The sequence below is a fragment of the Lygodium microphyllum genome, chromosome 9, assembly GCF_053477565.2.
Source record: "Lygodium microphyllum isolate KBCC chromosome 9, Lygodium_microphyllum_v1.1.10, whole genome shotgun sequence".
Lineage (NCBI taxonomy): Eukaryota > Viridiplantae > Streptophyta > Polypodiopsida > Schizaeales > Lygodiaceae > Lygodium > Lygodium microphyllum.
Window position 1 is genome coordinate 116,661,557 of NC_141143.1, and position 23,676 is coordinate 116,685,232.

Here is a 23,676-nt window from a genome sequence, read left to right on the forward strand (position 1 = left end):
ACAATGTCCAACATACATAAACCAAGGTGTCCCCTAGACCCCTTCTAAAGGTAATCATAACTTAAGTGGCCAAACCGAGCATGCCAAAGTTCAAAGTGTGTCTAAGAGGTAAAAAGAAGAGAGGTCAAGGCAAAAGGAGACAGTAGCTTGTCGACTTCATTCTCCTCATAACTAGAAGTAAGCACATGTCTCGATCCACGATAAAGAATCCAAAAGAAATCCTCATCAAACTCAACCAAGAGACCGAGGGAACAAATCTTATATACCAAAAGCAAATGATAACCCAAGCTTGGCACATAAAGCACCTCTATAGTATGGACACCACCGACCCATCTGGAATAAGCTGCATATTACCCCTCCCCTAAATAGGGATAGAAGAGCTATCGTCGATAAGAATCTGCCCATGTGAAGGCCACAAATGTGCAACACCTGCTACAAAAGGGGTCATGCACTAAGAGGCACCACTGTTAACAATTCACTCACGAGGGTGTGGGGCCATCAATGCAACATCAGAAACCCTAGGGGTCAATGCCTCGATCACCTTTAAGTGGAGGAAGGCAGCTAACAAGGGAGCAATCACCACTCCTAAATCCTTTGAAGACTTCTCCTTCTTCTCATTGTCCTTCTCCTTCTCGTGGCAAACCTTCTTCCAATGACCTGTCTTGCCACAAATATAACAAGTGGAAACCTTCTATTTGTCCTTGAATTTTTCCTCCTCCTCCTTTTGGTCCTTCCACTTTTTTTGAGAGGACTAATTTGTCAATGCCTCCGATTTGGAAGAATTCTATCCTTTCAATTGCTTCTCCTAGTCCAAAACCAAACAAAGAGTCTTTGACTGCCCTAAAGAAGTCTCTGACCGCCCTGAAGGAGTCTCTGACTACCTTGAAGCAATTAAGGCGGAGTAAAATCCACTGAATCAAGGCGGTAACTGAGAAAAAAGAGTTATCGCCATGTCATCCAAGGTAATCAATTGCCATGCCTTCTGCAATTCAATCTACAACTGTCAAAGCTTATTGACATGCTCCCATATAAAAGAAGACTTGTTAGGACTCAAAGTCCTTATCTAAACCTCCAGAGACACCCCCTTCATCACAATCATCCAATTGTACATATATGATCAAGCTCCAACCATATGTCCCAAGCCATGGTCAAGTGCTCGATGTGAGCAATGACGGTTGGAGTGCAGGAGAGAAAGAGGAAAAAAGCAATGTGAGCATTCAATTTATCCCAATGCATTTGTACCTCTATCAACTCAGCTTTCTCATCTGAAGAAAGCTTGGAGGCATCACGAGCTATAGGACAGTCTATAGTCTCAATAGATTAAGAGGAAAAAAGCAATGTGAGCATTCAATTTATCCCAATGCATTTGTACCTCTATCAACTCAGCTTTCTCATTTGAAGAAAGATTGGAGGCATCACGAGCTATAGGACGGTCTATAGTCTCAATTATAAGCTTCATCAAATCATAAGACTCAAAGATGGCAAGCATAATTGTGCACCATATGCAATAATTCTCCCCATCAAGCTTTTGATCTGAAGGAAGAGCCGGCAACATGGAGACCTTACTGTCCATAATAGCCTGAAACTTCATGTCAATTTTGGTCAACATTGTAAATAGAATGACCTACACAAAAACAAGGGTAGCCCCCTCTGACTTTGTGCACGATGATGGTGCTTGCTAGGGCTTTCTCCACTCGTTCTCAAAGAGTTTAACCCGCTAGAGACAATGAAAACTCAAAATCTGCAGCAAAAGGCTGAAAACATGACCTTTCCTCCTTCACGAACAGCAAGGACCTGTAAAAAATAAAAAGGCAACTTCGCTCCTCCGCGCACAACCTGTTCACCGCAACCTCCAAAGAGGGAAAACTCAAATTTCTGTTGCAAAGAATCCTCTTGATCAAGTCTACCCACGATCAATCAACCCTTCTACACTGCTCCGATACCATATCAAAGTGCAACGAATGCAGAAGCGTATGGACAAGACTGAAAGAAAAGTAAATGCGATAGAGAGGACATGGAAATCTGCAATCATTGAATGCTCAAATGAAGGGGGTAGATATACAAGGTTGTAGTCGTATCTCCTTGAGCTCTATCTCTCCCACTAGCACTTCAAAAGAAAGTGAGGAGAGCAGACTGCCTAAATAGGAGAAAATAATTCACTCAATCAGCAAGACTGGCTAGCATAGTCAAAAGCCTGCCAACTGCTGCACAAATGAATGAAATAATAAGTGATCAGTCCTCCAGCTGCCACATGGCATCATCGCCTGCTTAATAAACTGCCCATACACTCTATTTGCTGAAAATGCCCACTGACTAACAAGAATAATAAAAAATTCCCTCCAAGAGGGCCTCCAAGAGAACTGACTGCACCAATGGTAACCTGAGAAATGCTAGTCCAAGGATGACTAATCTCTAAAAGTGTGATGGTAATTGAATGATGCTACTAGACTATCCCATGAGACTAAGGGATTGTCAGCAAGTGATGTTTTCAAAGGTCGTGTGACTAGACTAAAAAAGAAATAGATGATTCTCTGTTGAGTGAAATCTAACTTGGAAGTTGGTTTCGCTTCCATGGAAGCAGAAGGTTATTGGTGTGAAGTGGGCCTTTGAGACCAAGTATCTAGGTGATGAATCCTTGGACAAGCACAAAGCTAGGCTTGTCACCAAGGGATTTGCATAAAGGACAGGATTAGATTATTGTGAGACATTTGCACATGAGGCTCGGATGTCCACTACTCAAGCTGTCTTGGCCCTTGAAGCCCATCACCCTTGGCTTGTCTTTTAGATGGACGTCAAGTCTACCTTTCTAAACAATGTTCTAGAGGAAAGTATTCATGTTTAACAACCTCCTAGGATCAACGCACATTAATTATCTTAAATCCATGTTGTTTGGAAAAGAGAATACATCATCCAAGAACAAAGGCACAAGCACGATTCTTCTTACCGAGAGACTTCCATCGATCGAATCATGACTTCAACCTTTATTACAAGGTTGTGGGTGACATGTATTTTAGTCATCTTGTATGTGGATGACTTGATTATCACAAGAAGTGACTCATAGGAGGTTGATCGAACTCATGAGATCTTGTAGCAAGAGATTGATATGACGGCGTTAGCAGTCATGTTTGTCATGCCTTGTCATCTCCTGCCTATGAACCTCAGTTTGAGTTAGATGAGAACTTCAGGAGCTCTGACTTGTCTATCACTTGTTTTGACACAGGAGGTAGCTCATTCTAGAGCACTCAGTTTATTGCATTTCATTGCATTTTCTCCTCCAATTGGGATTTTATGTGCATTTCTCAAGGGGCAATTTCTACATTCTTCAGCCTACCTCACTTGTCGAACAATGTCAACCCTTTTCGTGATTTTTTCGAGCATGTCTGGCATTTTTACAAGCATTAAATGCTGGTAGAAATATTTTTGGCCCCAAATTTCAGGTCCGCCAGTTTTTGGGATTTTTAGCTATTTATAGCCATTTCCCACTTAGTAGTCAGTTAGGTTATTATCTTCCCTCCTTCCTTGGTAGGTGCACACTTCAACTCCACCATCTTCCTCTGTCTTAGGTGCTGCCATCATCATCAGCCTAATCTAGTGCCCTCACTAACATTGTGGGCTACGTGCAAGGACTGATCAATCCTCCTTCCATATTCAGCATTTGTTCCTTGTTCAATGCAAGTCGAGTTCCTTCTTCCCTTGCACTGGCATCTGAGAGCAACATAGAGTTCGTGAGGCCATCCACATCTGCGTTTGCTGAAAACACAAGCTCCTAGTAGCTCACGATTGCATCTAGTTCTCAAGCATCACCATCTGGGGCCTATTGGGTGGAGGTGACTGTCTGTTGACCAACCAAATAGCCAATACTGAGAAAAAATGAATGAGGCATCACCCCACTGACTAGCATCAAGAGAATAAGCTATCAAGATGTAATCATCGTCTGACTTAGGCTGCACTACATTTATCTCTTCAATCTTTATATTGGACTTAGTAGGGACAATGTTACAATCATCAAACCTATCCTACACTTTGCCCTTGCCTTTTTCCTCGCGCTTATCATCGCACTGTGACCTAATATGACCTTACTTCCCATAGTAATGATATGTAAAAGAGACTTTACGATTACAAGACTTACTGTGAGACTATCCGTGAGACTGAGATCTCTGTGAGTCTCTACCACGGTAGTCATTATCACTCTTACCATCACATCTATCCCTTACAATCAATACATGAGAAGTACAAGCTGCATCTACATTTCTTTTGTCTATCCCTTACAATGAATGCATGAGAAGTACAGGTTGCATCCACATTTCTTCCGCTTATCTCTTCTATGAGTAAGGCACCCTCAACATCCTGAAGTTTCAAACCATTCTATTAGCACACATGACACTACAAAAAGTGTCCCATGACTCGGGAAGTTTCACAAGCAAGAATAAGGGAGGAAGATTATCCTTAAAGTCAATGCCCTGCGAAGTCAACTAGCTAAATCGAGTGAAACTCATTCAAATGCATAGAGACACTAGTCCCCATGCGAAGGTCCATGAGCTATTTCAACCAATACATCTCTAAAGTAAGACTTTGCTTATCATAAAAAGTACATATCTTCTTCCATAACTACCAAGCATTATCCTCGGATATCACAACATTGAAATAAACATGTTCAATGACAATATAATAGTAGATTTACATAACTCATCCAATTCATCCCAAGTATCCTGATCAATGCCTTTGATCTTGATACTCTTGATTTTTAAAAGTCTGACCTACTTCTTTATGGCAAAACAAGAGGGAATACCAAAGTATTGAGCTAACCACCAAATACAAGCAACAGACTACCAAAGTACAATATCTGCTCTCCAAAACAATACTAAAATTTGTAATTACAGCAATGTCGAAATAAGGACAATAGTATATACCAATCCAACTATGGAAAAATAGCTAGAAAGCAAGCTCCCACTACCAAGGATATCCAAGTAGCAACCAGGATACAATGAATGTAACTAAAAGTGATTAAGCACAAACCACCAGTACCAAAGATTGTCACAAACTCAAATTTTCAGCACACCATACATCCCATAAGCATATGCATTACTAATAAACTATTGACAAAGATAAGTATCAGTGTTCAAAGCATGTGTAATCCAATTAGCCCACAAGCTAAGGTAATTGTGTCCGATAGTATACAAGAGAGCATATACATGAACCAAAGATCCCACCATCTCAAAGAACCAAGCTCTGCTAAATAAGTACAAGCGTGTCCCACTGGAAGTGAATCTGAAATACAATGTGAGCAAGCAAAGCTCAAGACATATACATCAAAGTATCTAAGAAGCCCAAGCGCATCACAAATACTTCCAAAAGCATAAGTGTCAAATGAAGCTTTAACACCCATAAGTGAGTAAGTATAAAAGCTCAAAGCAGCTAATCAAAGCCCAAGTATATCAAATATAGCTCAAATCCAAGTGCCAAGTCATATAATAACTGTATTGGAGCTCCTACATCAATGCTAGGCATCATCATAGACATGTAACATACCCAAAATACCATGTAGATACAATAGACATTCAAAGTATGAAACTTACTATTGTGAGCTAACTATTATGGCACCAATAAACCTCTACAAAACTAAGCTAACTAAGATCTAAATAATTTAAATAGCATCCCAAAAGAATAACCATACCATTCAGGCACCAAAATAGCATGAAACATGCATTATGAAATTTACTATTTACCATCCAAACCAAAACTGTTTTGTTTTGTGTGAAACAAAGAACCGTAAATAAAATTGAATCAACTCTATGAGTGCTCAGATCTGTAGGTCTCGTCACACTCTTTGTTTCTAGCTATAGAATGTCTGAATCTAATACCGTGTGCAAAAGTTACGGCCAAAATACGACAGTGCCGTCAAGCTGTCATAGTTATCCACAACTTCTACAGCATGCTCTATATCCACTCAAAACTGGATAGAATGTTGCTTCTCAGCTTAATAAGCACTCAACAAGGCTTAGCTAAGCCCTAGAAAGCTCATCGACAAGCCAGGAGCAAGCTGAAACAAGCCAGGAGAAGGGAAGACTCAATACATATCTTGGGAGGAAGAAACAATGGCTACCATGAAACCTTAAGCTGAAGCTTTAAATCCGAACTGAAACAAAGGATGAAAAAGCTCTCAAATGGTTAGCTCCAATACCAGTTGAAAGGTAGAGCTTAAGCAGAAACACACAAGTGGAAGCAAGAGTAAAGTAAGAGCTATGGCGGATGGAATAAGAGAGCAAGAGAGAGATACACCATATGTGAAAACTCCAATAGTCGCAATTTGTAATTGGCATTCCCTTATTCAATAGTCACTCAAAGAATAAAGAATAAAGTGACGGTGATGTACAACCTACAATGTACAGGTGTGCGGTCGCAGTGTGTGAAGTAAATACAGGGCGGCATAGGCACGGGCGCCTTAACCCCCAATAGTGTGTTCACACACCATCTGCAGCTATTTCTCATGTCCTGCCAAAGGCTAAGCAGGCCCTTTGTCAGCAATTTGCTACAAATGGCTGCAATCAGCCGCAGACCTGTCACGTTAGCATTTCATACTGCATTAAATGCAGTCAGCCAGTTTCAGCATTTTGTGGCTATTTAATAGCCACTGGATGGCTGATGTAGATCACTCTCTTCTGTCTTCTGCAGGTGCTCTCAGATTGCAGCATTCTTCTCCATCTCCTTGGAGGACTGCTGGCTACACACTCCATCTCCATCACCATCCCTGCTGCTGTCATCATTTTCCAGCCTGATCTGGTGCCCTCACTGACGCTTTGGCCTGCATGCAGGGACTGATAAGTCCGCCATTGCATTCAGCAGTCATTTCAGATTCAGTGCAGATTTCTCTTCTCTTCCTGCTGTCTTTTCTCTTCTCCTTTTCTCTCCATGTTTGTGTTCCTCTTCCACTGTGCACTCTTACAATATCAGTGTTGTATAATGTAGAACATCTCTTATGTATCCAATAATCCAACGTTCTCTTCTGTGTCTTGCCCATTCTCTGCAATGTCTACTGTTTTTCTATTTCCAAATAGAATTTGCAAAGATTGGTTACAATGATAATATAATGTATTAATGCTGATAATTACATATAGGATACTTGTTGACAATGTCAACCATCAACATGCCAACTACTGCAAATTTGAGAAACGTTGTCTTCAATGATTTTAAGTATGCCCACATGTTTCAACAGGGACACTAAAAAGACCTGATCTAGCATCATGTGGGATAATGCACATTCAAGCAATTAACAAACTATCCTAAAATATTCTGAGAACTTGGAGGCACAAGTGCAGCTGCTCCAACAACTTGCCGTCCTTTAACCTATGGAGTTATGAACGTCTTGTTTTTTCCCCCCTAATGTGGGTGAAGAGATCATAACATTGTCCCAAAATGAGAAACTTCAAAATATGAATAAAAATCATAGACTTAAATAAGAGAAGCCAATAGTGAATAGATGCCATATGCTGTCAATGTTTAGGATGTATTTCTAGCTTTCATCATAACTGCTTCATCAAAAATAAATTCTACCTTAACTTCTTGCACAACAGTATCACCACCTTTGCTGCTTTCACTTCCCTTCTTTGTTATACCTACTTTGGCATCATCTTTCTCCCTGAGAATCTGGAAAATTAAAGCATCAAGCCACCTGTTGTAAATTCATTCTTAACAGATGTTCACAAAAATAGATTAAACATCACTCTGGCAACATTAAGCACCAGAGTTACCTGGCGTGGTTCCTTGAGCTTACTTTGCAGATCCTGAGAACAGAGATCAAAAACATCCAGTAGCACAGGATATTCTACTTTCTGTTTCAGGAGTATACATCAATCATAATCCTGAACCCAAAACGTTATATAAGCTTTTTTCAGATCATTCAAAGAATCAAAGGTTTACCCGTAAAATTTTTGCTTTTTGATTAGACTCTCTCTTCCAGAAAAACCTAACAAAATGGACAGTCAGATACCTGCAAAATAAACAGTATTCTGATCAGAAATCCTAAACACAAAATACTACCCTGTACACTTTTGAAGTACCGTGTACTTGAACAAGTTGGGCAAAACATATAATGCTATAAAGCTAAAGAAGGTGACACGACATATTAAAAGTATCAATGTTGCAACGTCAACAAGACACTAATTCAGTGCTGTAATAAGGCCCACTGCTAAGTTTTATTGCATTGTGATACAATGGCTTTCCTTTCATTCAATGTCCTTAACAAGAACACGGTTTGACATTCTTCAGAAGAAAGAAAAACAACAGTTTTAAAAATGTGGGGCTTAATGCAATTCATGCAATGATGCCTGCAATTCAAGGTGATCATCTTGCATTGACAAGCTGAAGAAGGGCATTCTAAGTCAGCTGCACCACAGAACTTACTTCGGCAAGTCACTGATCTCTGATTCTTTTACATAAACAGCACTTCTTCCTAAAGCTGATGATACTTTTTCCAGCTCTGACTTCATCGCCTGCATTTGAAATAAGATTAACAATTATGAACAGCAATGAGCTGAAACTGAATGTTCTGGCTATCTTTAAACCAGTATTATACATATTAGGATGCATTGCATGAAAAGAACCTTACTATTTTCAGCCCATCATGTAAATGGTTGACATCCTGTGAAATGTGGCATTTCAAAGAGTACACTCTCTCTTTTTCTGTTTCCTGCTCTCCACTCTCAGCACAAGCAATCCTGCAAAGTATATTTGGAAGATCAAACCCAGCAAACATACTATTTAACTGAGACACAAGGACAAACTCGTAGCATGGTAGCTCTTAGGGGAATCGCATTGGAGTAGATCGACAAGCAGTTACTTCTGAACCAGAAAATTAGCAGCCAGCTAAGAAAAATTTATACGGGTGAGAACACTTTAATGTTGTGGATGCCCTTATTCTGTGGAAGCATTATTTGCAAGAGGCTTAATTTGTTAATTAAGAATGATCGTTGATATCCTAGAATCACAAAGAATACTTCAAAAAAGCATATGACATGGGCAAACCTTCTACCAATATTTCATTTTCTGATTGACCACAGTTCATTTGAAAAAGAATGAGATAGCATATGATTCATGTTGAAGATCAGAAAGTCAATGCCACAAGTATCAGTTATGATAGTTTCATTGTCTATGGCATGGATACTCCTTGCCATAGACATAGCAGCCAAAAACGTCAGAAACATTAAGAAACGAAACCTCAAAAACGTGTTTCATAAGTTTCTTTTAAGAGGGGGTAAAATGAAAAACGTGGGTTTTTAACCTAGGAATTTTTTATAGTTTTAACTAGGGAAAGAAGTTTTAAACCTCTGTGGAACTCTCTCTTAAACAAGAAAAAAGGCCAATCGAGCTTGAGTGATAATACATGAGAGTCAATTGAGAATAATACATCACATATCCATGGTCATTATTAAACTCATGTCAAAGTTAGTCTTTGGACAAGCAATACTATCATTCAGACCTCAATTGTTGTGATTCATGCATACCACACAAAGAAAATTGAAATAAACATGCAAATAACTCATAAATGAGACTAAAGTCATATAATAATCGACTCTTAAGACAAGAATAGATACTAAATTGACGGAGTCCAATAACTAAACATAATCCTAAAAAAGTAAATCTCATCCAAAATCTTGAGTCCTCACGAGTCATTACTCATCATCATCATGATGTTTAACATTAACCAACAATTTTTGTCAAAAGAGCCAATGTTTTTTGGTTTCCCAAACCCTCCCCAAAAAAAAATGTTTTTTACTATCAAAAACGTTTCTTACTTCAAGAAACATTTTGTCAAGTTTCGAACTCAAAGAAACGCGTTTCTTTGCTACTATGTTGCCCAAAACCAACAAAAGTGATGTGACAATGAGAATGGAGAGTTGATGCCCCTTTCATTGCAAGGACAGATATTTTCTTTGACAAAGAAGAAATGATGGATTTCCATCACATGGCCTGAGCCAATAGGTTGTCCTTTTTGAATGGCATCATGGACTATGTATTGTGAAGGGTTCAAGGTGAAAATTCATCTTGCAGTACCAAGTGTTGTTCAGAAAGGTATTCTTATTGGCCTCAGATGCAGAACGAGATAAAAAGCACATGCAAGGATATGCAGCCTGAAATTTGATCAATGCAAATGTCAAAAGCTTCACAAAGCCCTAAACAGCTATAGGACAGCATAGGCTTGAATTTCATCCCACATTTACACAAGCACTAAGGGCATAATGCCATTTGGACTATTACGGATACATCCAACAAAAGGGCACCTTTCAGTACTAAGAGTGGGGCTGAACAGTGGCTGAAAACTTCTAGATCCATTCTTTTAAGAAATACAATCTTCCAATTGCATTGCGGGACATATGTATTCTGGACAACTTTGTTTGAGAACTTAGGTACCAAGTTGAAATCAAAATTTTGGACTTAAGCAAGTGTTACAAGATTTTCCTCCAAAAGAGTTTCTATACAAATTTATACTGCACTCAGACAAACCCCATATGCTAATAGCAATATTTTTAAAAATGTTACCAAGTAACCAATGAGCTTGTCAAGGACATTGGTCCATATTTAGACAAGACGTGTTAACAAAGTAAAAAGGTGCATTACAAACTTTTGGAGACAACAAAGAACTCTGAAGGGAAGATGGCTTCCAACACATCCACACCATGTCAATCTCCTGAACAGCCTTTGTCGAAAACCAAACAAAAGTGTACTCACAACTAACTCCCAAAGATCCGAACACATGAGAATCATCTGACTACCATGGGCACTTCTATCCATGTGTGATCTCATAGGCCAAATACGACTTGCTTCTCATGTATCAAGCCCAACAAGCTATTGAAGGGTACCATTCTTGCAAGATCGTCAAAGCCTTCCGACTCGGATGGACCCCCCAATTGGAGATGGGACACCAGGAACATACCATCCTTCACCACCCCTTCTCCTAATCTAATGCCAAGTACACAAGTTTATACTTTTGTTTCCATTTCTATTGCTCCTACTTCTATGGAGGATTTTCAAAATAAAGAAAGTAACTCCCAATCTGTCCACATAACACTTAAAGTCCTAAAGTGGACAGATTCTTGTATGATACAAGAAGAGGTGCTTATAAAAAGCAATCTAGTATTTCTTTCTTTCGTTTTCCTTCAAGTTTTGCATCTTCTAGTTAGTTTGGTGATGTTTGTGTTTCATCTGCATTCATTCCATCTTTTACATTTCGATTTCCAACTGCAAATCAATCAAACTCATTCACTTCAATCCCGTCTACATCATAAAGTGAGCGATGCACAATGGCGATGAAATGTCCTACGATGAAAATGTCAAGTAGAGAGAAAAACGTGAGCAAGAGTAGAGCATGAGAGTCAAAGAGAGAGATGCACAATGTTCTTGGGTACAATCTTTTTGTATATGTACCTCTTTAGGTTTAAGATAGATATATATGAAAGTACAAATGTGCTAAAACATATAAAAGGCACGATAGCCCTTTATTCCCAACAACCTCCCACCTAAAGACAATGTGCCTTAAGAGGAGAAAAGGATCAACTAAGTCTAGGTACGTACAAAGCTGAAATACATAAACCTATCCAACTCCCATCATCTGTCAGGGATGAGCAAACTGCTCTGCTAGAAGACCCTTCGTGAGAAGATCTGCAAGATTATCATCTTTATGCACTTTGACAAGCTCAATGCTCTTGCTGTCAAGTACATCTCTAATGAAGTGATACTTCACCTCTATGTGCTTCGTCTTTCCAAGAAAGACGGGATTCCGTGCTAGCATGATAGCACTCTGACTATCACAATGGAGAACAAGTAACTCTGTAATGCCAAGCTCTCCCACCAGACGTGAAAGCCATAAAGCCTCCTTTCATGCCTCAGTGGCAGCCACATACTCTACCTTTGTAGTAGACAATGCAACACGCTTTTGTAGCCTGGAGATCCAAGAGATTGCTCCTCCTATGAAGGTAAACACATACCCAGAAGTGGACTTTCTGCAGTCCGCATGACCATCATGGTCTGCATCCATAAAGCCGATGACGGATGCCTTCTGCTTTCCAAAGCAAATGCACAAATCCTTTGTGCCTTTGAGGTATCTCATAATACCTTTCACTGCTACCCAATGCTTTTTAACAACGTTTGCCATGCATCTGCTAACCACTCCCACTGCAAAGCCAATGTCACGACCTATAGCAACCATAGCATACATCAAATTGCCAACAACTGAACCATATGGTTGGTATCTTGGCCATTTCAGCCTTCTCATCATCATCAGATGTAAGGCTCTCCTCTGCACTAAGTTTCACATATGGAGGCAATGAAACCCCAATTGTTGTCCCCCCCTCCATATTGAAACGCTGCAAAACCTTGGAGATATACTCTTGCTGAGATAGATAGAGTAATCCTTTTGACCTGTCTCTGAGTATTCGCATGCCAAGAATGTGATTTGCATCACCAAGGTCCTTCATGTCAAAGCTACCATGAAGACTTTGCTTCAGTGAGTCCAAGGTATGAGTATCCCTGCCAGTAATCAGCATGTCATCAACATATAGAACCAAGATAATCAGGCTGTCATATGCTGCCTTCTTGGTGTAGAAGCAGAGATCCACTTGACTTCTATGAAAACCTTAAGACTGCATCAATGTATCAAACTTATGATACCATTCTCTTGGTGCTTGTTTCAGCCCATACAAACTCCTTTGGAGTTTACATATCGTCTTCTCTTTCCCTTTTTCCATAAATCCTTCATGTTGCTGCATATATATGTCTTCATCCAGATCACCATGTAAGAATGCAGTCTTCACATCCATCTGTATGAGCTCCATATCTTCAACTGCAACCAAGCCCAAAATGGTTGTCAATGTAGTCATCTTGACTACAAGAGAGATCTCATCAAAGTCAACTTCATGGTCCTACATGTACCCCTTCGCAACCAATCTTGCTTTGTACTTTGGCGAGAAACCAGAAGTGACATTAATCTTGTAAACCCATTTGCATGGAAGAGTTTTATGCCCTTTAGGCAACTGCACCAAGTCCCAAGTGCCATTTTTCTCAAGAGATTCCATCTCTGACAACATGGCTTTATACCATTTCTTGTTGTCCTATCTATCCATTGCCTCCTTGAAGCAAGACGGTTCACCACAATCTATCAACATGACATAATCAGCCACATTGTTTGCATCAGGAATGAATCTATCAAGTTGTCTAGTAGCCCTAGATGATCTTCTAACCCAATGATCATTGTTTGCTGGATGTTGAGCCTGCAAATTTCCATTTTCAGCTTGCTATCCTAGCATTTCAGCCTGCAAATCAGCATTAACAACTTGATGTCCTGGCTGTCCCTGCACATCCAATGGCTCATCATTATGGGCAATGGCTGGCTGATCATTTTCAACATTATTTTATGCATTTGTAGGTTCATTTACCAATACCTGCAATGTCACATGTATAGTTGTCCCCAAGATGGACAACACCATGTCGACCCCCTGTATAGTCAGAAAACCACTCAAGATGAGGGGTGACATGAAAGGAAGCACATGAATCTAGAATCCAAGTGTGCATGTCATCATCCATATCTGCAAGTAAAGCATGTGTACTAAAGTGTGAACAGACAAAGAGTACGTCATTCCCACTATCACTGTCATAAGTGACTACATTCACCTCTTGAATTTTGACACTGCTCTTCTTAGGCTAACTCTCTTTCTTCTATTCCTTGCTATCATCTATCGTCTTGCCCTTTCCTTTCTCTTTCTTCCATTTGTAACAGTCACGTTTAAAGTGACCCTTCTTGCCACAATGATGGCATTCAACATCCTTACCATGTATGTTGTGATCTGCCCCTAGTATGCAAAGCACTGGAAGACTTACTAGATGCATTGTTCTGCCGATTCATTTCTTCCATGAGTAGAGCACTCTCTACATCAGCATACAGAAGGATCGCATTAGAATTACTCATAGCAGTCCTGAATGTATCCCAACTCTCTGGCAAAGTGCAAAGCAAGAATGTAGCCTTAAATTCTTCATCAATCAAAAACTTCAAGACAACCAACTGGCTGAAAATGGAGTTAAACTCACTCAAGTGAGTAGACATTGCTATACCCTCTTTCATACGCAAATCCATAAGCTTTTTCAGCCAGTAAACTTCGCTTAAGGCACTCTTCTGGACATAAGGTTCTTCCAATCGAGTCCAAATAGCATAGACAGAATCCAAACCTTCAATGTTAAACAACAAGGCATCAGAAATCGATAGCTCAATGGTTGAGTGTTTAAGCTTATTTAACTCATCCCAGTCTTCATGTTCCATGTCTACAGGCTTTGCCCCTTTGGTCCTAATCGGCCTTGCCTGCTTCTTTTGCAACAGGATGTTATAGCACTGTTTTTGCCAGACTACAAAGTTATGTGCTCCTTCAAGCTTCTTAATGTGCATGAGATAATTGTTGTCACTGCTGCCAACCATGATTTTCAGCCCGAATGTGACCAAAAATTCCAGCAAATGCAGGTCCAAAATGTCACACAAGTGACCAAGATATAAACAAGTACCAACCAGCAATAAATAACCATGTAAAAGCAGAAATTTCAGATTTGCAAATAAATTTTCAGAAGCACTAAACCTTGTGCTACAGCACTCCACAACTGATTACAGCTGTTCCAAGGACAAATACATCACATTACATGAGAAGTCCCAAATTTCAGCTGCAATTTATGTTTCACATGCACCCACGGACACAAAATTTGACATGCACAGTTAAAAGCCCCAAATTTTTTGTGCTCAAAGCATCAACCATACATCTGCACTGTCTTTGACATGCATAGAATAGGCCAACTTTGCCAAAATAGAGCAATTTCAGCAAAACCCCCAAATTTATTCAAGTGCTAAATGTCCAAATTGCATGGAATTAAACCCACATGTACATAAAATGACCAAATGGTGCGCAAATTTCACCCAAACAGCAAAAGCCCCAAATTGCACACATCCAATGTGCACGAATGTTGAGAAATTGGGTAAATTTCAGCCCAATTCTTGCATGTACATGAAAGCCTCAAATGTCGGAGGCAAAATGTCACAAATTCCTGCAATTTCTCAGACAAATATCACTGTTATGTCTTACTCGCATCAAATATGGACAAATCCCCATATTTGTGGCACAAATCTGCCCAAAATTCTGAACTGTGCTTACACGCGCGAACGCCCGTCAGTGAGCAAAGGGCTTGCTTGCAAGGAAGCTTTGAAAAAATTTAAAAAATTTGCAAAAGAAAAGTGGCAAATCTGCCCCGTTTACAGCCGCAAGCCCACCACTTGCTCACATGACCTGCTCGTGACCTGAAAAACGACGTTTTGACTTGTGCTTGAAGTGCATGACCTGCGCGTGACTGCGTCTGACCGAGAAATGACGATTTTTACCTGCATGCAACTTGGAATTGTCGCCTAACTATCCAATGAAAGAACAATGACGAGCTGACCTGAGCGGACTCCGAGACGTGCAAACAGCTTAGCCGCAGCTCTAATACCAGCTTGAAGTAAGAGAGGTGCAGTGGCAATGCAATGTCCTGCGATGAAAATGTCAAGTAGAGAGCAAAACGTGAGCAAGAGTAGAGAGTGAGAGTCAAAGAGAGAGATGCACGATGTTCTTGGGTACAATCTTTTTGTGTGTGTGTTTTAGATAGATATATATGAAAGTACAAATGTGCTAAGGGTGTGTTCACACCCGTGCACATATAAAAGGCACGATGACCCTTTATTCCCAACACACCACAACTTCTCATTCTACCCAGCCCACCCTTCTCTTCCAATGGCTCAACATCTTCATTCATATCCTCATTCACATCTCCATTCACACTTCCACCCCATTCAACTACACATCACACTCGGGGATCTTCACCCATAGGCATAACCTTTCCCTATAAGTCCTCTACTTTTGCACAACCAAGTAGTGGAGGTGCATCAATGGTGAGGGTTTATCTCCAAACCAAGCAGCATGGGGACCTACATTCAAGGGTATTTCACCCATGCATATCAAGCCCTTGCATTCTCTCCTATCTCCTAGGTAGCTACACAATTTGCAAATATGTTACTACCAAGTGGACCAACCTACACCTTTTCAGCATTTGGACCACACACCTAGAGTCACCGTGCCAAGCACTTTGATTCCTCATGTAGCACCTAGTCACACCAAGTTCTATCCCACGCTGCCCACTTATCCCCCATCTCACACAACCATACATCCATCTACATCAGCCAAGCATGTATTCACAATTAAGACTCATTTTAAACGGGTCTAGCTTTATGACTTGATCTAATTTGATGCGTCATGTCTTGGATTCCCAAGGCTTGTGGAAACTTGTTTAGGGGCAAGAATCCTTGCTAAGAAATGCAGCAGGTATTGTCAGGATGCAAGGTCTTACGCGTAAGCTTCATTCACAACTTCAACACTTTCACCTTGCATCAAAGTATTGGACACATCTAGTCAGCTGCAAAATGCATCTCATCATCGTACCCAAGAAATCAACCTCGACTACAAACTCCAAGATTTCAAAATCACTAAGAGAGATGATTCGATTGTCTAGTTGGTTGAGTATCACTAATTACTTGCTAAATTTGACACAAATAGCTTACCCAAGTCACCTAATAATCAAGTCACTTTGTTTACGAACAAAATGCCCCAAAAATATCTCAATTTGATCCAACTACTTATTGCACAACCCCAGTTACCCAGCTAAGAGTTTGAATGTCAACTTTTGTGTTTCACAAGGTCCTTTCAATTTCACAAGAAACCTTATCGTCCATATTCAAAGAGGGACTTAACTTTCCAGAAGGTAAAGCAAGGAGGTGAAAAGAGCAATACCAACATTGAGCCGAATAGTGAGGAGCAAAGAAGCTCCCATCCATGATTGAAACCAAGTTGGCTAGAAACCGGGTTCACAAGATATCCCTAAAAGGAATAGGTATTATCAACATTGCCAAAAGACGATCATTTTAAGAAGTGTTGCTCAAATGCCAAGGGCAATCCGGACCCTCTTCCCTACATAGAAACTTAAGAACATCAACTTCTACCCCATTGGTGACACTAGAGAAGTGACATTTAATGGTACCTAACGCCAATCTGATGGTCAAAAATGGCGCAGAGACACTCGGGAGTAAAAGATGCCTAGTCAATTTAATTATTTGCCAGTCTGATTATTTTCTAAGACACCGAAATAATTATTAGATTAATTTTCAGTATTTAAAGACTAATAATGCTGAAAAAACCATTTGGGAAGGTTACCACTTGTCAAACATGCCCATGCAAGACTGAAAAACGTCTTTAGAGGCTGAAGAGAGATATTTTTAGTGTATTCAGCTTGCAAGAGAGAGAGAGAAGATATTGCTGGTTTGATTTGCACCCATTGGAGGACCTTCTAAAGCAATCAGGAACAAGAGAATACCAATCAACAGCAGGTGACAGCATCTATAGGCTGTTGAGACAGGGCAACAACAGTAAAGAACTGATTTTCTTCAGTTCTTTGCATCTATAAGCTATTGTGGCAGGGCAATAACTGCATTTGACTAATTTTCAATCATTCTTCGCAACAAAACTCTAAATTTTCTCTCTCTATAGCTTTCTCTCTCATCTCCCCACCATTTCACAAACTTGCTCCGAAGATCTTAGCATTTGGACCCTTGGAGGCTGAGAAATTGCAAATTTCTCTACTATAAACCCTAATTTACAGCAGAAATTAGGGTTTAGCAACAGCCTCGAGAAGCGTGCCAAAAATTGGAAGCTCCAAGACTTGGATTCAACAAGACTCAAGATGAATTTCAACTAAATTCAGGTGCAAGACTAGCCAGCCATTGAATTTGGGGCATTTCCATCGTCAATGAAGTAGTTGAAGGCCAATTAAGTGCCCGAATCAAGGGGCAAAATAGATTAAAGACTTGCTGGTCACTTTGGACAGCAAGGGGAGTTTGGATTGCGAAGGGGATCGAGAGAATCCCATTGTAAATCAACTTCTTCTTCAATAAAGCTAAAGAAATACCAAAAGGGGCGCCAATTTTGGGGCCAATCAAGTGTGCATTGTCCAGGATCATTAGGTAAATTTGTATTTTCAGATTTGCATTTATTGTTTGCTACTCAAATTAAGTTGTAATCAGGGAATTACCACCCATCCACGGAAGGAAGGCTGGTTACACACACCCTATGGTCTATCCATGCCAAAACCATTCAATTCACTTATTTTTACTTTGAAGTCTCCCTCTTCATTATCCTCTACCTACACAAATGGGACATATTACATATTAGTAATAAGAAAAAGATAACAATGCTTAAAATTAGAAACACATATAAACATTAGAAAAACACAATCTCAAAGATTTCCACACTACAGTAAGAACCAACTTACACTAAAACTAAGAGTGTTTCTTCTATATCTTCAAGTGCTATACAAACTATAGCCATTGCTCTAGCTCTTAGAGAACAATGTAATCTTATGAAATAGTGATCTCTTAGTGCTATTTCTTAGATTAAGTCTTCATTAGGGACTAGCTAGTCATCAACATGTTCTTGTATCTTATCATCCAAGGAAGGGAGACAAGATTTAATAAAGTCTTTCTCTAGTTCAAATATCATTAACACTAACTACAATCCAACCATTCTTCTCACTTGCATATCCTTTGATTTTTGCAAGGCACATTCTAGCTTGTATTCTCTCTTTCATTGCACATTGGTACTCTTACTTTTCTACATATATAATGTGCCCACCTATTGGTAGGGAAATCCCTCCAAACCCAAGACATGTAACCCACAAGCATTTTTCGCTGAAGTTGAGTTATGTGTTTTTGATCGTTTCACATGGTAATTTTTACCCCTTACTTGTATTTTCAATTTGATACTAACCCCTATAAGACTACCAATTTAGTCAGAGTGAAGACGTGGATCGTTCAACAATCCCTATGTTGGTGCCCCTATTTGGTGAGGTGGCACCCTTTGGATCAGCATGGAGTCTTCTTCCCCCAAGGCCTAGTTTTTGCATTCCTTAAGGCTGCCTTGGAGGCCATTCGTTTCAAAGGTTTTCAACTAGACATGCATCTCATTCTTCTTCTTCGAGTGCTTCTCCTTTTTCCCCATAGATATCAACATCTTGGGGTGAGGGATGCTTGCTTCTCCTTTCATTTTCTCTGGTGCTTATAAGATTTTGGTCACCATTCTTTCAATGACATTTATACTTTGTATAATCATCCGTTTGCATCTTGATAATCATGATTGTAAAAGGGCGCTTCGGCAAGTGAACGAATTCCCCTATGTATAATCATTCGTTTGCATCTTGATGATCATGATTGTAAAAGGGTTGTTGAGAATAAAGGACCACCGTGCCTCTTATACATGCTCAGGTGTGAACACACCCTTGCACTTGTGCTTAAGTCCTTTACATATAACTATCAAAAACAAACCTAAAGAGTGGTACATCTTTAATACCCACACATTGTGCATCACTCTCTACTCCTGCTCTCTCTCTCTCTCTCTCTCTCTCTCTCTCTCTCTCTCTCTCTCTGTGTATCTATATTGAAGCATAAACTCAGTGAGTGGGCTGAAATGCAAGGCAAGAGAGCACAAGGACTATCATGATCGATCATACTTTGGCCAAGATATATGGATCTATATTGGAGCATGAACTCAGTGAGTGGGCTGAAATGCAAGGCAAGAGAGCACAAGGACAGGTAGGTTTCAGACGAGGATATACCACGCTGGACCATATTCTCACACTTAGAGCCATTATTGAGAAGGATCGAGCCCGAGACAAGAGGATCTATTGTTGCTTTGTAGACTTCCACAAAGCTTTTGATACAGTGCCTCATACACACATCATACAGAGATTGCAGAACATTGGAGTACCAAAGGGTATACAATGGAGTGTCTATGCATTATACGAGGCAGTGATAGGTCATGTACAAGCACCTGGGGGGCTATCAGAGAGGATTGACAGTACCATAGGAGTGAAACAAGAATGTCCACTTTCACCCACATTGTTTGGTCTATACATAGATGAAGTGTCTGATTGCATAGACCGACGAGGAGGAGCTGGAATCATCTAGATGCTTTGCACATCTTCTGTAGAGATAAAGACCTCACAATGAACCTTGGGAAGACCAAAACCATGGTTTTCAATACTTCAGCAGCATGGGTGACTAGATCTATGTACCAGTTCACATTTGGGGAAGACATACTGGAGCATGTGAGGGAATATGTCTATTTGGGAGTCGCCTTCTCTCGTCAACGTTTTTCGTTGAGAGGGGCATCAAAGGCACGTCTGGCACGTGGATACGCAACACTAGGGGCACTCGAGAGTCAATGTGCTCACATACAGTTCCAAGAGCCCCGCACTAAACTCTAGCTATTTAACACCCTAGTCGCACCTACATTACTATATGGAGCAGAGGTATGGGTTTGCAGCTTGTACCACAGGCGTCTTAGCCCACTCACTGATCAGATTGGAGTAGAGAGGGGTTATTATGATGGTTGGGATAGCATGGAAAGGCCATTGATGATGATGATAGCACGCATGATAAGAAGTAAGCCCTCCACCCCACATCCCATTGTCAAAGCAGCGCTAGGGGCAACATCTATAGTTACGGAGGCACCCTTCACGGCAGTGACCTTTTGGCACAGACTATGGGAACTTCCACGCCATAGATACTCTAGATTGGCACTAACCTCATCTAGACAACTAGCAGCAGGAGGCAAGAAGAACTGTTGGTTTTCACAGATGGCTATTTGGATGAGCCTACATAGTTTGGATATTGACCGTCTTCCACCTTTGGATTATAGCCTTGACTGCCCTACACTTTCTCTTAGCCGATCAGAGTTGAACCAGGTGATCAGAGCTGATATTTTGAGGATTGAGACAGCAAGGACATGGATCCATCCACTACTCCCTCTAGGATCAAGGATGGAGTTCTACAGGAGTCATTTCTTGTGTCTCTCTGATGATGGTTTCACTATTCGACCAGCATATATGGACACCCATCTCTCCCATAGCGTACGGATTGCTATTGGACAGACTCGCACATCCTCACATAAGCTTTAGATGGAGACTGGCAGATGGACAAATACCCTAACAGAGGATAGGACTTGCCAGCTTTGTGGTAGAGAGCCTGAGACGGAGGAGCACTACCTATGCAGATGCACAGTATACTATGACATACGAGGACGGTACCACTGCCTCTTCCATGATGGATTTAGACCCCTTCGTCGCATCATGGAGTACGAGGACCAGAGATGCCTAGGTCTTTTCCTCCTGGAGCTGGATAGACATCGAACTACACTACTGCGAGACAGGAGGCCAGCTCACCCAGAGGAACACACACAAAGAGCAGTGACAGACTTCTTCTATAGAGCCGACCCTACTAACACTACCAACCTAGCAGAGATAGAGCCACCCCGCCAAACACCTTACAGGCCACACCATGGAGTCACATTGGATGGAGTCATTTTCCTTCGTCTAGCACAGCAACCCCATCTACCAGGACCACGTTCGAGGAGGCCACACCATAGGCGGATTAGAGCCATTATCACGAGACACCATAGACTCACCACCAAGCATATCAGTGAAGCAGCTAGGGACCACATCATAGCTGAGATCATGTGCAAATCTTGAGATCAGCTATAGCCCATAGTCTCCACCACACTTTTGTACATGGTTCTATCAGATCTAGTTCTCCTTTCCTTTCCTATTCTTTTCTATCGATGGAACAACACTACACATGGTTCAACCCTAGTATAGTCCCATCGTATAGTTATTTTCAGTACTGTTTCATAGGCCACCCACTTATTTGTAATGTTATCTTTACCTTACTGATGAGATGGCATTAGACATGGATGTACTCAGGATTTTGTCTCATAGGCCACATTGGCCTTATGTAGACGTTAATCTCTCTCTCTCTCTCTCTCTCTCTCTCTCTCTCTCTCTCTCTCTCTCTCTCTCTCTCTCTCTCTCTCTCTCTCTCTCTCTCTCTCTCTCTCTCTCTCTCTCTCTCTCTCTCTCTCTCTCTCTCTCTCTCTCTCTCTCTCTCTCTCTCTCCCCGCAATCGCCATTGCCTAATATTGAACCTCCACTGCTCGTCCACCACCACAAACTAGTATCAAAGTTGAAGGTTGCAGATTGCTAAAGATTGCAAGTCGCAGTCAAGTTACAAGTCATCAATCCTAGTCAAGCATGCCGCAGCTGACAAGGCAGACAGGTCAGCGCAAGGCAAACAGGCCCTCGACAAGGCACAATGTGGCAAGTCGACCAAGTGGCGGTGCGACAACTCATTGACGGGCAAGTCAGTGCAGGACAGGTCGTCGATGGGCAAGTTAACGTAGGCATAGGATTCGACGAGCTGACAGCTGTCACGCCCTTCTTCTTTTTTAAGAAATCAATTATTTTCCATCAAAGGTTTATCCTTCGTTTAAAATTTGTGGGCCTTCACATCCACACAAGCACAATTCAACAAATCTCACAGATTGGACAAATGCTTTTAACCCCGAACTTTGGGAATTTTGGCACATGTAAGAAATTTTACTCGTTAGTAAAATTTGTGCATTCTTAAATACTCTTGGATCTGAAAAATTGGGGCTTTTCACGTATGTGGAGAAATTGCGACGGGACAAGTGCAATTCTTGGAATTTTGACAACATTGGACCTTGTACAATTTGAGTCTTTTGCAAAATTTGCAAATCTGGTATTGATATGTACTTGCAATGCAATTTCTATGCAAATTGAGCACATACGACCCCGGACAAAGTTAGGGATTTTGCAAAATTTGTGAAATTTTGGCAAAATTGGCTTGTGCAATCCATTCACGAGTTATGTTTGATGTCATTTGAGCAGTTTGAGCAGAGAAATTTTGGGGCTTTTGTTTAAGAGAGTCAAATTGGTGCCTGTGGATGCATTTAGAGTAAAAATTGCAGCTAAAATTTGGGGCTTTCTCATGTAACTGATGTATTAGCCCGTGATACAGCTGCAATTGCTTGCAGTGTGCTCTAACACACAATTCGTACCTCTCAAAATGAATTTGCAGATAAGAAATTTATACAATTACTTAAATTTTCATTGTTGGTTGATCCTTGCTTTGTACCTTGGTCATTTGTGTAACACTTGGGCTCGCATTCATTGACCTTTGAGTCACTCTTGAGCTATAAATCATGGCTGCCAGCAGTGATAGCAGCAATCTTTTGCACATTAAAAAGCTTGAGGGTGCACAGAACTTTGTTATATGGCAAAAGCACTACTATAATGTCTTGGTGCAGAAGAAACAAGTGAAGCCCATCAAAACAAAAGAAGTAAAACCAACAACCACGGATCAAGAGAAATGGGATGATTTAGATGAGCTTGCACACTCTACCATAGAGCTTTCAATGTCAGACACTTTTCTTTTCAACATCAAGAAACTGAAATCTGTCTATGATATGTGGCAAAGACTTGAGGAGTTATATACTCAAAAAAGTGCAGCCAGCAAGGTTTATTGGTTGAAATTTTTTATGGACCTTCATATGAAGAAAGGTACAGCCATGTCTGTACATTTGAATGTGTATAACTCTATTTTCAGCCAGCTGATTGCCTTGGAATTTCACATTGATGAGGAGTTCAAGTAACTTTGTTGCCATGCACCTTGCCTGAAAGTTGGGACACTTTTAGAACAACAATGAGTAACTCGAATAC

General features: G+C 40.6%; 1 protein-coding gene across 1 annotated transcript in view; it reads right to left on the bottom strand.

Annotated features, from left to right (window-relative positions):
- LOC148031465 (ubiquitin carboxyl-terminal hydrolase 7-like) overlaps window positions 1–23,676 on the bottom strand; it is a 71,587-nt gene that overhangs the window by 13,197 nt on the left and 34,714 nt on the right. The window contains exons 10-14 of the mRNA XM_087685005.1: window positions 8,606–8,714; window positions 8,401–8,489; window positions 7,918–7,987; window positions 7,749–7,829; window positions 7,552–7,644 (exon numbers count right to left, since the gene is read on the bottom strand). Of these exons, the coding sequence (XP_087541131.1) occupies window positions 7,552–7,644; window positions 7,749–7,829; window positions 7,918–7,987; window positions 8,401–8,489; window positions 8,606–8,714 (442 nt within the window). The remainder of the gene's footprint in view (window positions 1–7,551; window positions 7,645–7,748; window positions 7,830–7,917; window positions 7,988–8,400; window positions 8,490–8,605; window positions 8,715–23,676) is intronic.